Source organism: Vidua macroura, chromosome 12 (assembly GCF_024509145.1).
Source record: "Vidua macroura isolate BioBank_ID:100142 chromosome 12, ASM2450914v1, whole genome shotgun sequence".
In the NCBI taxonomy this organism is placed as follows: Eukaryota; Metazoa; Chordata; class Aves; order Passeriformes; family Viduidae; genus Vidua; species Vidua macroura.
The window spans coordinates 12,976,739-12,991,671 of record NC_071582.1 but is presented as its reverse complement, the minus strand read 5'-3'; the positions used below and the strand labels follow the sequence as shown (position 1 = coordinate 12,991,671).

Below are 14,933 nucleotides of genomic sequence, written 5' to 3'. Positions count from 1 at the left end.
GGTCCTCCTCCAGAAAAACTCCCACTGATGTCTCAGGCAAAGTGCCTGCAGACTTCACTTGTTACTCAAATACAGAATGCTGTACTGTTGAAGTAGAAAGCCTGAATTTTCAAAATAAGGCCTCACTTGTGGCACAGAAATCTCATGAAGGATCTTTTTCAGAACCAAAATCTTGTAGAGCTTGGAGTACAAGAGCCCTCATACTATCACTGATTTAAAGTGAGCTTTTGGCAGACAAGGACTGAGAAGACACTCAACAGTACAGGTGAAGAGGAGTAGGTCTTTTCCTCAGTATTGTCAAAGACTGGCCTTAACATTTGAAATAGTAAAAAAAGTTTATCATTCCTACATTCCCCCATTTCTAAAAAGTGGCATCTATGTGACACATTACAGATGGCTCACAGAGATCTAAATTCAGCAATAAAAAAAAGCAATTGCAAACAAATGCATCACTGATGTCTGCTAAGGACATAATTCAAGCAAGTTCAAAAGATCAGAACAAAACCCACATGTTTTGTTATCCCAACTAAGGCCCTTCTCAAGATGGTTATCTACAGGAAGAATTTTTCTCCAAGAAAAGCTTAGTGTTCTGAGAACATCTCTGTTTCCCTTGGAGAAACCATGCAAGTTGGGGTTTTTTAATTAAAATTAAATTATCAATTTTTATTTATGAGTTAAACAAAATATTCCCTTTTATTGTCACATTGCATAAGGGAAAAGCTTTAAAAGGTTGGGTGTTAAGAACAGGTGATGCTAACAGGATATTGGAAAGGCCCATGAGACTTACAACATTAAGTAAAATGTATTTGCCCACTGATCTAATTGCTTACTAATTTTCAAATCTATTCCCACCAGATAACTAATGGCATTTTAAGCCCAGCTCCTGGCATTAAAAATACATTTATAGTTCCCTCCTAGCAGAAGATAAACAGCTGCATGGTAAAACCCCATATGTTAAGACAGCATTCTGGAGGTTTTCCTTATAGTTTTAACCAACCTATTGTGTTCCAAATTTAACTGGAAGAGGGAGGAAAAGGAAACGGGAAAAGCATTTGGGTGTGCAGTTTTACACTGAGGGGAAGGCAAGTGCTCTCTCATGCAGGGAAAATGTCTGGAATATTTGTGCTTTACAGAAGGACTGATCACATAATGGCAGTGGAACTTATGCTAAGCCATCAGAAGCTGTTTATTTATCTTCCTCAAGAAAATACTAGTGTTTGTTTAAAAACAAGAAGCTATTTCAGTAATTAAGTCTGAATTTCCTTGCATACTTGAAAAATCATTCTAAAATTCTAGCATTTGAAAATATATCAGAAACATCCTAAAAATGTTTGCATGAAAAAAATTAATAACAATATAAAAATAAAAAAATATTCTCAGTAGACTCAAAGCAGCTCAGAATGGAGGCACCCATTTAGGTTTAGAGCAAGTCCCCATGTCCAGGATAATTGTCCAGATACTCCTGGAGTTTGGAGCATGTATTTCTTTGTTAATTTTTAAATTATGTTCATAAGTGACATAAATCTAGAGCTGGTTCTAGTTCAATGACACTCAAGTGTTGCCCCAAGGAACACCAAAATTACCTAAGAACAGCTGAACTGATTCAGACCAAGGAACCATCCAGTCTATCAGCTTCCAACAGCAGCCCATAACTGGACACCCAAAGAAGCATGTCCAGAGCAAGAATGCTGCAATACTTTCCTGGACTCACCTTCCCAGCCTGCTGGGGTTCATCTGTATAGTACTGAAGTGGATCTTCCCAGTACTCATCCTGTCTCCCCCGACATCCATGTAACCTTCTACTCAAAAAGTATAGGAAGGAGTGCCAAATATCATCATCATTACATGGGAGAAAGCCACACTTCATTGTTTTCAATCTCCACCTTGTCGTTTTACTTAAAGGCACTCAGTTCTTACACTGAAAGAAAGAAGTTACCAGCTGATTCCTGCCTAACCTTTCCACCCCATTTATAAAGGGATTTGAGCTGTATACAGTGCACCAGCACAGGCAAACCAGGAATTCCTACAGTGAAAGGATGGCACTCTTTGCTTTGTCTTACACCTCCCTTCCACATAATTTCCTAACATTCAATTAGCACTGTTAACTGCTGTTAAAAGTGAAAAGGCTTATCTGAGAATCACCAGTCTCAAGGAAACACGTAATTTTTCAGTCACATAAAGCACCTTATATTCGTTCAAATAAAGTTATAAAATCAGGGCACAAAACCAGGGCCTGTTCAAGCAGTCTTATCAGTTAGTGGCTTTGGCAAAATTCCCTATGTAGCATAAAGCACACACAGCCCATCTCTCCAGGGATAGATGTATTCTCTGTCCTGCTTTCAACAGAAGTGCTGATGAGATCAGCTGAAAGAATCCATAATGTGCCACACGTACCTGGCAGTTCACAGCTAGGATATTGCCTAGCAGGCAGACAATACTCGACACTACTGTGCTGTTGGGTTTTTCAGCCAACATCCATGTTACTCAACCAGGGAATCATTTAAAAGTATTTGAAGACTCAAGAAAACAAAACACCAAACGGGTAATGAGACCTTGAAAACATCTAATAAGAGAAGACTCTCAGGAGAGGAAGACAAATAATATATTAGCATATTTCTTTTGCTGTACATCCACAGAGAGCACTGAACTTGTTCAGCCTTCTGCTTCCACACCACTGCTACACCATAAGAGGCTGCAGTAGTCAGAAAGAAAAGAAAATGTCCACCAGAAGAGGCAAATCTGAATTAATCAGAACCAGTACCTGTCCCTTCACATTTCTCCATCCCAGTAGACAGCCTGGAACAGCCACGTATATAAGCAGGGAAATTGCAACAAAAACAGGGGGGGTTGGAGTTAGTTAATTTCTTGCTGAATCAGCCAGCTGGGAATAAAGCCAGTTCCTGCAATCTTCTCAGAGCTTCAGCAAGGTGCATGCCAGGAAACACTTATTGCCAGAGACTGAGGAAACACAATCCCTCACTCTTCACATTCTGCAGCAGCGCAGGTGTGTCCATGTCACCTTATTCATTGCTTCTAAAAGGGAGGAGATCAGGCAACTAAAACTCTCCTCTACACCTTGATTTACCATGCAGTGAGCCCCTATAGGTCCTTTCACAAATACACTGTAAATGTTGCCCTGTTTTGCTTGCATGCACTAACAGGAGACTGCATCCTATAAATTTTAAGCAGCTTCAATTTTTTGGCAAAGCACCCGATGACAGAAAAAAACACCATTACATAAACACAGAAATATATGTTTCAACATATAAACAAACGTTCCACTTATTTAATGCTACAAATCAGTCTCATTAAGCAGTTGGGACCTCCCACCAGGACACCAATGACAACCATTAAGATACAGCAACAATCTCGTAACTGCAATCATAAATGCAGTTTTAATATTACTTCACAATTTTGTTGAGCTAACTTGAATTCACTGTGTTTCTAGTGCATCCAGAAGCATGACAAACTGACAATTCTTGGAAACCACATTTCTCAAAACAGTCTGAAAACATTGTTCTCATTTTCCCTCCGAAATGATGTTAAATCTAATAAATACAAAATTAGAAACAGAAATAACATTGTTGCTAAACACTTTATGTAATATGCTGTCTGGAAGGGATTTATTAGGCCAAGTTCTCAAAAACTGCCCTCTCTTTATAAACACGTGACACTTGTACTTGCACTTCTCAAGTATTATCAAATAGGCACTTGAGTACTAGAATTCACACACCAGAAACCTGTTATTTCAAAAGAATTTTTAGGGTGAAAATTTTGGTTTAATCAGCTAAATATGATGAAAAATAAGCCAGACTTTTTAGAAGTGCCTAAGGCACCTAATGCCTGGCTCTCATTAGGTTAGTTGAAATTTACCTTGTTTTGAGAAATCCAGCTAAGCATTTACCAGTGCAATTGAGTACTTAACAGTGTTTGTGTTTAACATCTCAGGTCTTACTGAAAGTCATCAAAACAAAGACTTCACAAACCCTTCTGGAAACACTGCTCTATTTGCATTAATTTAGCGCTCTTGTATCACTGTCATCACCCAAAAAGGAGTTCATAGAACTGTCCTTCCTCCTATAAGTTGAAGTGAGGGAATTTTGAAAATCTGCCCCTTAAATGCAAGGGCACTTGACAGTCTTGATAGTCTTCAGCTAATACCAAGTTCTCCCCTTACAGGAAAGGAAGTTATGTGCATGATTTCAAAACCTAAAGGAGTTATTGTCTATCACTGACAATAAAGTGAGTGCATGGAGCACATCAGAACTGCAGTGCTGTACAGTTCCTTGTGGGTCTCAGTATTCTCTCTGGAATTGCCATGGCTATATCCAATGTCCCCTCTGGAATGTTGTGCTCGCTATCAAACTGTACTTCAAAAACAAACCCATTCTTTCACCATGCACAAACTGTCCCTGTTTTGCAGAGATTTTACCTAATAAGAATGGCACTGGAATTGTTCAGGTGTGACTGTGTTGGACTCTGCACAGCCACAGAATTATCATCAGTATTGTTAACTGTATAAAACTATACTAACACATGGATTTGACTAAAGTACAACATTTGCACAATATGATAGAAGTTATACCTGAGATTTCTTTCCTAGACTTAAAATGCCAACAACTATAGATGGATTATTATGAATCTGCTTCCACTATCACTGAATTCACTTTACTACTTTATTGCAAGCCATACTGGAGCTCCTGGGGATTCAGGCGAGCATGGAGAAATGTTTAAAGAAAAGCTTCAACCACAAAAACTGAACATAAAGAAAAATATGTGAACCTACGGGTTATAGAAGTAACAGCGAATAAAAAGGACTCTGATTTTCAAATGTATGTTCTTTTGAAGCAAAATGCATTATATTGGATGGTTAAATCTTGAATTCTGGATGAAGAGTAAGAGCTTTAATATCAGTACAATCAATTATGTACATTTTCTGTGATGCAAATGCAGGAATGGAATTTGGTGCACTGTGCAAATCTACCACCTCAGTGCTGTTCATGCTTCAGTTTGTTAAAGAATATGAGGGGTGCAGCTGCACCAAGCAAACCTGAATGAGTAATTATCAGTGACTAAGCATTCAAGTGTCCTCTAAACCAAAGATCATCCTAGAGCCATTCCTTCATTTCTTGACTACTCTTTCAAGAGAAATTAGAAGCTACTGGCAGTTGTTAGAAATTATTCCTATTCTTGAGGCTTCTCTAAGTGTACCAGACTCTTGGATACCTGGTTTTGGAAACAAAAATGTGCAGCTCTACACACAACTGATCTGAGAACTTCTATCCAACTTTCAGTGTAACTTCATGAGAAATTATCATCATCATTAATAACTTAGATAGTAAAGGGGTGCCTTCACTGATGACATCTGTAGTCTTGGTCCTCTCCCATAGCTGACTTTCATTTTTATGACACATTTTAAAATGTAAGTATTCATACATAGTTTGTGTCTCAAGTCACAAGAAACATCAACTGTTCAGGCAATTCCACTATTGGATTGTAAACTAGGGGTAACAGCAGTTCAGATTCTATGAGCACTGGCTGAGCAATCATTATCAGTCATAAATTTAAAGCATGTTCAGAAACTTAAGCATAAGTTTTCTGGTAATGCAGTCCCTAAGTTGCAACCTTGTCAATAGCAATGAATATTTTAAGTTAGAATACTTGTACAGAGTCTCAGATGTGTTATTTGTCTTTAGAAGCAGCAACTCAATCTTCACACTAAGAATAAAACCACAGGCCTTTTAAGGCTGATGGCAAAACTCCAGATGGGTGCAGAATTGCCACCTGTCTACAGAAACAGAAAACTGCTTCAGGTTTAACTCGGGACTTCCCAATCTCACCCTGATATTTCTGATCAAGGTTACTGGAGACTTAAGAATGTTGTATGGCATGTAGCTCATAATCTATTTTCTGGACATCAGTGTGCAACACATTCAGTGACTGTAAAACAATAATCCAAAGGTTTTCCACGAAGATGGTCTCCAAGTCCACTATGTCATATAATGGACATCAGATTTTTGGCCTTGCACAGCTCAGCCTTAAAGACATTTACTATGTTGGTAGTTTTTGGCAGATTGGTTATGGCAGAATCATTTTGAAGACAATAATGTTTTCAGTATGTATATCCTTCATTTCCAAAATATCACAGATAGTTAGAAAAGACCATAATGCAGGCAGGGATTGCAGGAACATAAATCATGGAAGCAACCAACAGTTTATTGAATGAATATACGACCTATGAAACTTTCCCTTCCATAGAAACCAAGACTTAATGCTGCTTAAATATCCAGACATGGTGTCTTTGCTGTTACTCCCTCTGCACACATTACCAACCCCATGGTCTTTGGAGGCAAACTGTACTGACTTGTAGAGGGTTTAATTTGGACTATAGGAACCTAAGAAAATATCAGTGCATTCCCGATTTGAAAACAACATACCAGAGAATAAATCTAAAATGAATCCATGTGTAAAATTCTTGATATATATTTGCCCATACAAATCTGACAGCCATCGTTTCTTCCTGCCAGTAATCCATTAGTAAGACTATAAAGATATACAGTCCTACATACATTTCATAACAAATATAACAGCATCTAGTTGAATGGTGTAATAAAATATCATCACAAGGTTAAGAAAGAGTTGGTTACCAGGCTGAACATCCTGCCTTTTCAATTACCAATATGAAGCAATGTGTACTCAAGAGATCACTTCAAAACAGCAGAACTGGACTTGGACACTTCTACCTTGTTAGTTTAACCTTCTCCTAAAATCTGTAGAATTAATAGCTCTCCTGCTACAATGTGAGGAAAAATGAGGAGCCTTTTAAACAATATTTAGCAATAAATTCAAGGCTAGGGATGTAGTTAACATTCCCAAATACACATAATCTGTAGAATACAGTAACTTCATTGGGTAGAGTCATCATTTAAATCTTTAGAAACAACGAGTTATTCCATGCTGCTGCTGCTACCATTTGACAGACAAGTTGTCTTGTTTGTTTTCAAGAAAAACATACATATGTAATGTGCTTGTATTACCACTGGCTTTAGATTAATGCACTTCCACTAATTTCATCTATATTGGCACATACAAGAAAAGGTCACTCTGTACTTGCAAAAGAACATGGCCAAGCCTCACCCACAAGGGATCTTTTCCTGAGTGATTTATGTCACTGCTCTTGGTCACGGAGCAGATTTAACAATCAGGCAGCTCAACAATGCTCAGGGGTAAACTGTTCCCTGGGTTATCCTAGGAAACCTAATTTACCTACTAGCATAGCAACTAATTTGCCATTGACAAAATAATTTTGTCAAATTTGAGACACAGCACATCTGCAAGGGCAGAGATGATTTTGGAGCCCAGCTAAACACCACACTGCTTGTTACCACGGTGTGAAGGATCAGAAAGGACTCCTATAACCAAAGTTCCATTGCTTCTCAGGATCAGCTACCTCTTTTTCACAACTTCTCATGTTAAAGTTTTCTTTGCATTATATTCATACCACATTTCCACCACATTCTTTTTAAATGGTCATTTTTTTATTCTGTACCTGCCTCAAGCAGGATGAAACTAATCAATTGCACATAAGTGATATGACATAGACTTGTGACCTTGCCCAGCATCCAATTGTTTCTAATTGATTAGCTCTAGACATAAGCACTTTAATAGCCAAAAATAACAAAAGTGGAAATTATGGTACAATATTAGGGTAAAATGACTGTGTGTGGTCCATTTAGTATGGCCCCAAGCAACCAATTAAAGAATTAATGGTTATTGGATACCAAAAATGTTATGTTAAATAATATAAAATATCTTTAATGTGCCTAAAATTGTGATAAAACACCTAAAACTTAGGAGCAAAAAGGCCTCCTACAAGATTGGGGTTAAGTGCTAATGACTCAAATATGCCAAACAGATTACAGTATTTTAAAGGACAATCAAGACCATAAAATTTGACCTGGATTGAAGTGTTCATAAAGCTACTCACAATAGCCAATTGATTACTACAATGTGTTTGGGTTGTTTTTATTATAAAGAGACAACTGAAGCTATGCCAAACCATTTGTGGAGAAGAGGAAACTATGCCACTACTGGTTCCAGCTCTGCAGTAAGAAAAATGTGGAAGAAAAAATACAAGAAAAATACTTTAAAAGCAAAAAATGGTCCCTTCATAACCAAAAGGCACAAAACCAAAATTAACATGTCCCTTCTCTGAGCTTCTATTCTTATCTTGAACAGAACTATTAATGGAACTCCGTGAACTATTTCCTGAGTGTTTTATAGGGCTGGTTATTACAGCATCACTCAACTGCTTTCACACAAAAATACAAGCTGAACAAGGCATAGCAAATCTGTAACTTGTCCTTGCATAAGAAACATGCAGGCAAAAAGCAGATCCCACTGTGGCCCTATCTGCTCAGACACGTGTTGAATACACTGTGTTTTACTGCACAATTAATACAGATGCAAATTTTTACTTTAATAGCGAGTTCTTTACTCAAGTAACCAGTGCACTGGTTAGCTGCAACCATATCCACAGAGAGGAGGTGTTCATCACCTGCCAAATCACTCACAGCACTCAGCAGTGCTACTGAGGATGCAGGGGAGCCCCATTCCCACTACCTTGAACCTCAACATCCACCATAAACTGATCAACTTACTCAGCTGTCTAATAGTCTTCTCAGTTCTTCATACTCCTTTTGATATTACTTTTGCCTGCTGTAGTGTTCTTCAATTCAAAATCCTTCAGGATGTATGTTTATATACTGCCCAGCACACCAGGCTCCACTTCTCAGTATTGCAATAGTACAAACAGCGCACAACAACACTGATTTTATTTAATGAATTTACTTTTTTGTTGAAAACTACTACTATGCCTCAACAAAAAGTTCCTATTTATTATTAAAAATTAATTCTCTGTTTATTTAGTAATCTTTTTCTCTGTATTTATTGGATTTATGTGTATTTATGACTGAAAAATCCTTGAAATATAATGTGCAGTGGGAACTATCAGTATAGAGAATGACATACTGTAACAACATCTCTGCAGCACACCAGCACACCATATTTCTTGAAATACTCACCTCTTGGAACTGATTAGGCTCACGTGTCAGGCAATAGATCAGATAATAGCTATGGTTTTTCCTCCATGGTTCCTGTACTCATTGAACACTTGGAGCAAAGACCTTTTTGGGCCACCTTCCCTGCCTTCCCACTTCCAAATGCTTTAGATGTTTCTACTAAGGTATTTCTATAACCCTTGTCACTTACAGCACCTTAACATTTATCAGCTGCTTAAACTCCTGGGGGCAAAGAACAGCTGTGCTGCACAGAAAGACCCATGGCATTACACATCTGGACAGATCTCCCTTTGGTCACCCTTCGGTAAAGTCAGCTAGAGTATATTAAGCAGGAGAGAGAATATTCATTTCCCACATGAATATCTTTGAAAGACTGGTGAAAGGAAAATGATCTCATTGGGAAGCTTTTAATTACAGAGCAGCTCCTTCAGCAGTTTTCTGGTTTAAAATAGTAATGCAAAGTGTGCAGCAAGATCACCTGATACAGGACCAGAAATGACAACAGCAACAAGTTCATTACCTACCTGTAGGTGAGCATAGAGAGCAAAAGCAAACCAAGTGATCTCCCAGGACAGCCCAGTGGCTTTAGGGCTGGCCATCCTCATGCCTTGGGGCTCTGCCGAGAGAAATTGTTTCAAGTTACAAACAAAATCAAGTGGGCTCCGCCAGAATTTCAATGACTAAAGCAAAGCAAAGCGGGCCGGCCGCTGGAAGCAGTGCAATGCAAACACCGCAGCGCTGCGCTGGCCAGAGCGGCAGGCGCGCAGCACATGCCATGAGCACAGCCTGCAGGGTGAGGCAGCTCCAATTAGGGCACAGAAAAGGACCACAATGAGAGGGTCGGGGAAGCTGGCAACAGTGGACAAGCTTGATTATTTCCTGCACGGAGGAGAATTTATCAAATTGGGAATCCCTCCCACCTTCATCTCTCAAATGTAAAATCCAAGGAGCATGGAACTCCTGATGTACTTTCCAGCACTTTCACCATTCAAAGATGAAAGCCCAGCCCTGGGATTTCAGCAGTCATTTGCACTGCCTTTGAAAGATCAGAGACTGAACAATCAGGGCTTAATAAGAGTTCCGAAAAAAAAAAAATCCATCCATTTAGTGATCATCAAAATTACAAGGCCAGCATGGGCTTGTCAATTTAAAATTGCCAAAAGCCACATCATGTAGTAATATTACTAATTCTGTTAATTTCTTGTGCCAATGCACCTTCTTGCCTTAGACTATACACTACCAGAGTGATCTCAAAACAGTGCAAGTTTTATGTACCCCCAATACATACACAAACAGCCCTCCTTCCCCTCAGCCACCACCCCACAGGTTTGCCAAGTCACACAGTTACTACAAACTTCTCCTTCAAATAAAGTACTCCTTTCTAAAAAAGCAGGCATCCCAAAGGAAAACCATCTATCCAAACATCTCTTGCACCTGTTCAACCGAACATAATTAAGATTCCTTACAGAAAGAAGCATTTTATTCCCTCCCTCCAAAAACATCGTAAAGTTCCCCTCCGTCCTAAAATCATTAGCACTCCTGGATGCTTTTGTCGTTCAGAAGTATCAGCTATGACAATAAAAGAAAGAAGACTTATTTTTCCCCCGTGTCCAGGCGTTGCCGAGAGCCCCAAGCGGCCGAGCGCACAGGCTCTGGTATTTCCCAGGTGCCGGTGCTGTGCTCCCGGAGCTCCCGCTCCGCCGTGCCCTCCCGGAGACTCCTCCGGAGCGCCCCTCGCCCAGCACCGCGGCCGCCCCGCTCCCCTCGCCGAGGGAGCCCGCTCGGGGCAGAGGGTCGGGGGCTGCCCTGCCCTGCCCCGGGCGGCCGCCGAGCTCACCCACCTGGTGCGGCGCGCCGGGCAGCGCGCAGCGGGGCCGGGAGGGCGGCGGGGAGCGGGCCGGGCACCGCCGGCGCACGGGAGAGCAGCGCCTGTCACGGCACCGGGGATGCAGCATCCTGCCCCGCGAGCGGCGGCCCCTCCCTCACGCCGGGCTCCAGCCCACCGCCGCGCCTCAGCCAAGGTCCTACAGGCTGCTGGCAGCGGGCCGCCCCCGCCCGCCCGCCGCAGCCCGGCCCCGGCCAGAGGCGCCCGGGCGCCTCCACCTGCGGCGCGGGGCCCGGCCCGGCCCGGCTCCCGCTCCGCGGCTCGCTCGGCACCCCCCGCGCAGCCTCTGCCTCCCCGGCCAGCGAGAGCGGGCGGGCGGCCAAGCGAACCCGTTCCCCACCCCCCCGCTCCCCCCCGGAGGCACTGGCGACGCTCCGATGTCGGGGGCCGAGACCCCGGCAGCTCGGGACCAAGTGGTTCGTCTTTCCCCGAGGGGCAAAAGCTACCGTGAAGTCAGCCTCCGAATCTGATGCAAAGCAGCTTCCAAAACCACAACCATCCTGTGTCTCATCTGCAAGTAACTCTCACTATACAGCTACAAATCTGCTCGCACACCGAGTAGGTCTTTAATCATGCTGCCCTCTACAATAATTTTAGGTTTCCTACTGTAAATCTGGCGAATATGTCTCGTACGACAGCTTTGCTCTCGTTCTCCCTCTGAGCTTCGAGCGGCTGAACAGGAACGCCAAAATCCTGTACCTTTGCGCTACGGCTTCCACTGATGTTCCAAGCTTTCGTCGAGTCCGCTAAGAGCAGCACGTAGAGAAAGGGCTCTGATCCCTGCCACTGAAGTTAAAAATATGCTCCAGTGAACTAAACATAACCGATGAAGAGTTTGTTCAAATATGTTGCACTGGAAACTTTTCCAATCTGTTTAGGTTTCTCACCAGCAAGGGAAGGCGCCTCCTCTATCGTTAGGAACAGAGTGCCCTCTGCTGAAACCAGCCCGCAGAGCCCGGGACCGGCAGCCGCCGGCAGAGCCGCACGGGGACCCCGCAGCGACACCAGCGCTGCCCGGCTGCCTCCTCCGTGCCACTGGAACTCGCAGGCTGCTCTGTTCCAGGTCTGTCTCAGCCCAGACACCTGAGGCAAGCTGTTCTTCCCAGTCTGTACGTGATGATAATAGGCTGTGTAAAAGGCAAGAGTGCTGCTAAGGACCCAATCTCCCATTTTTCTAATACCCCTCAGCTGAAAGTGTATCAGCTCCCCGGAAAGCCTGGCTTTCCATCCATTCCAGTTGCCACTGTTACTTAAACAGTCCTTTCACTATGACATCAGTTATAACCTGCAATTATTATCTTCCAAAATTATATACCCATGCAGGTAGCAAACACTTCAGACTTGACCACTTGATTTTAAAGGCAGAATTTAGCCATTAAATCATCTAATGCAGAAAGTACATTTTCCTTTGCCCAAACCATGGAGATGAAGCTGACCCTCAAGACCTACCTTCTTCTTAGAATGTTCCCAGCTGGCACCAACCTTACTTAGAATATTTATTCTCTTATAATTAATATATGGAAGTGTTATAAACATTTGTTCATCTGCAATAAATTTAAGTGTAGAAAAATCATGTAGTAGAAAGCAGCCTAGATTAGCTCACATCAGATTCAGCAACTCAAGCCAGGCTGCAGTTTACACACACACACCTAATTCCTCACGTGATCCTGGCCCCAGGTTAGAGATTGTCTGTCTCAATTTTTACAGCACAGAAGAAAATGGAGATAAGCACCCACAAGCATTAGCCCCCAGAGAGATTTCAGAAAGCAGCATTACAGTAAACAACACAAGTACCTTGTGGTACCTGCGTTGGAAAGTAGAGCTCAGGAAGGTTCTACCCCAGCTGCTGAAATTACTTAAGTGTTGTTAATTCCATTCTCCCCCATAATCCATAGCTCTGGTTACATTACATTGAAATCATCCTTTTTGCAAGGAAGATGAGCACCCAGAAAATAACAGTATTTGAAGCATAAAAATAGCCTTAGCCCACTACTAGAAACTACACAGGGTTTTGGACAGCACTTTCCTATGTGAATCTCATTCTCACTGAATGCTGATTTTTGTTCTCATTTATCCAATTTAATTTCTTCACCTCAGCCTCACTACACACTCCTGCCACTTTACTCTTTTCTCTCTAAGCTCACAGTGAATCTGGAAGCTTTGAAATTTTGACTCCTGTTGGAGGTCTTCATAACCTCTTCTGCTGAGCCAAGCAAAAACTGAATGAAACTCAGGTGTCCAGGCAAGAGGTGATTGAAAACAAGCACTTCAAAATCCACAGCACCTGCAGTTCCATAGCAAACTCCTTAACACACACCCTAAAGTTAAAAGGGACACCAATTAAAGGTTCTGGTCACCTCATTTTCACACCTGGGGAAGTTTGTCAGCAATTTTGCAAAAGCTAATTAACCACTAGAGTTTCAAATAAAACATCATTCTCTTAAAAAGTATTTTACTTCCTTTTTACTTACCCTGTTTTGTACAGATGGCAGACTCTTCAAGGCAGAACTTCTGTTCTTTGCCTATTACATTATGTTGTACATCCCTAGTCCAGTGTCAAGTGCTTTAGGCATCACCTTCATAGCAGTTTTCACCACAGTCTTAATTCCCACTCATGCCACATTAGCCCAGCAGAGTCAGTGTAAGATTTTTGAGTAACCAACTATAGCAATGCTTTTAATACTCAGTTCAGATGTATTTGTTTCTTGCTTTTAGCATTTTTTTTATTTCACATTTGCTTCATTTTTCCTGGTATCTAAAATATACATCATTTAAATTACATGGAAAATGACAATTCTAAAGCCTTTGCTGTTCATAAAATTGCAAATATGGACGCTTGCACTTACTATTTCATGGAACACGTAACAGCAATCTCATCCATCTGTACAGCTGCCATGGGCTCTAATGAGGATAAGGGTTGGAAATACAATGGTCTTATCCTTCATTTTACAGAGACTTAAGACCATGTGTCTTCACTATCAAACATAACTATGAAATAGTTTGTAATTTCTTGATTTATGGTCAATTGCAATAGAAAATTTCAACTTACAGTTGAAATTGGAATATGTAGCAGAGAAAAAAAGATTCTGTAAGATATAGCTGCCAAATGGCCAAACTGAAAAAAACTTCAATCTCTGGTCTGGCAAAAAAAACCCCTTTGTTAAATCACATGATAACCACCAAATTTCACTCTTTGAACATTAATGAAAACAGTCATATTTAAATAAGAAACGCAACACTTCTCTACTTATCTTTGTCCTGAAATGAAGGTAGACATACCTCTTCAACAGATTCCACTTATATATAATTATTTCCCCAAACCAAGTTCAACTACACAAATCTGATGATCATGGAGGCCATTCTTTCATCACAACAGAAGTCTTTACTACTCAAGAGAAAATATGTTTGGCTAAACTACAAATTTAAAATCCATTGAAACAGTGCAGAACAACATTTGGCTCGTAAATCAGTATTCTGAATAACATATAGCAAAATTGGAAGTATCCTGCAGAGGCCCCATGCAGAAACTGCATTTTGGTTCAACATCTCAAAGTTATCAGTAACAGAGCTGCACCTGATTGATTAATGAAAGCAAAATGTTAAATTTCCTGTAGCTAGAGTAATGAGAACCCTGACACAGTCTAATCAGTTCTTTGGCCCTGCACTGTATATGCACAGGGTTCTTGTTTACTCTGAAATAACAAGCCCTCCAGGGCAGAGAACAGTCACACACTGTCACCCTTCACAAGTATGTTATACCCTATCAAGAGTAAAGCCTCTATTAGTAAAAAGGTACAAAGGTCAGCCACAGCACTCTGTCTTTCATGTCACGGTGTTATGGAACCCATTGCCTTCCATGTAGATCATCACCCTGAGCTTTGGAAACAGCTCCATCAAAACAGTAAGTAGAAAAAAAAATAAAAATTGAGGCTTTCAGAAAGAAAAACTGCTTATGTAAAGACCTAAAC

The 14,933-nt window shown here is 41.1% G+C and overlaps 1 protein-coding gene across 1 annotated transcript in view; it reads right to left on the bottom strand.

The window, feature by feature from the left end:
* Positions 1–10,984, bottom strand: part of ADAMTSL3 (ADAMTS like 3) — a 171,311-nt gene extending 160,327 nt beyond the window's left edge. The window contains exons 1-2 of the mRNA XM_053987886.1: positions 10,922–10,984; positions 9,605–9,696 (exon numbers count right to left, since the gene is read on the bottom strand). Of these exons, the coding sequence (XP_053843861.1) occupies positions 9,605–9,685 (81 nt within the window). The 5' untranslated portion in view covers positions 9,686–9,696; positions 10,922–10,984. The remainder of the gene's footprint in view (positions 1–9,604; positions 9,697–10,921) is intronic.
* Between the last annotated feature and the right edge of the window lie 3,949 nt (positions 10,985–14,933).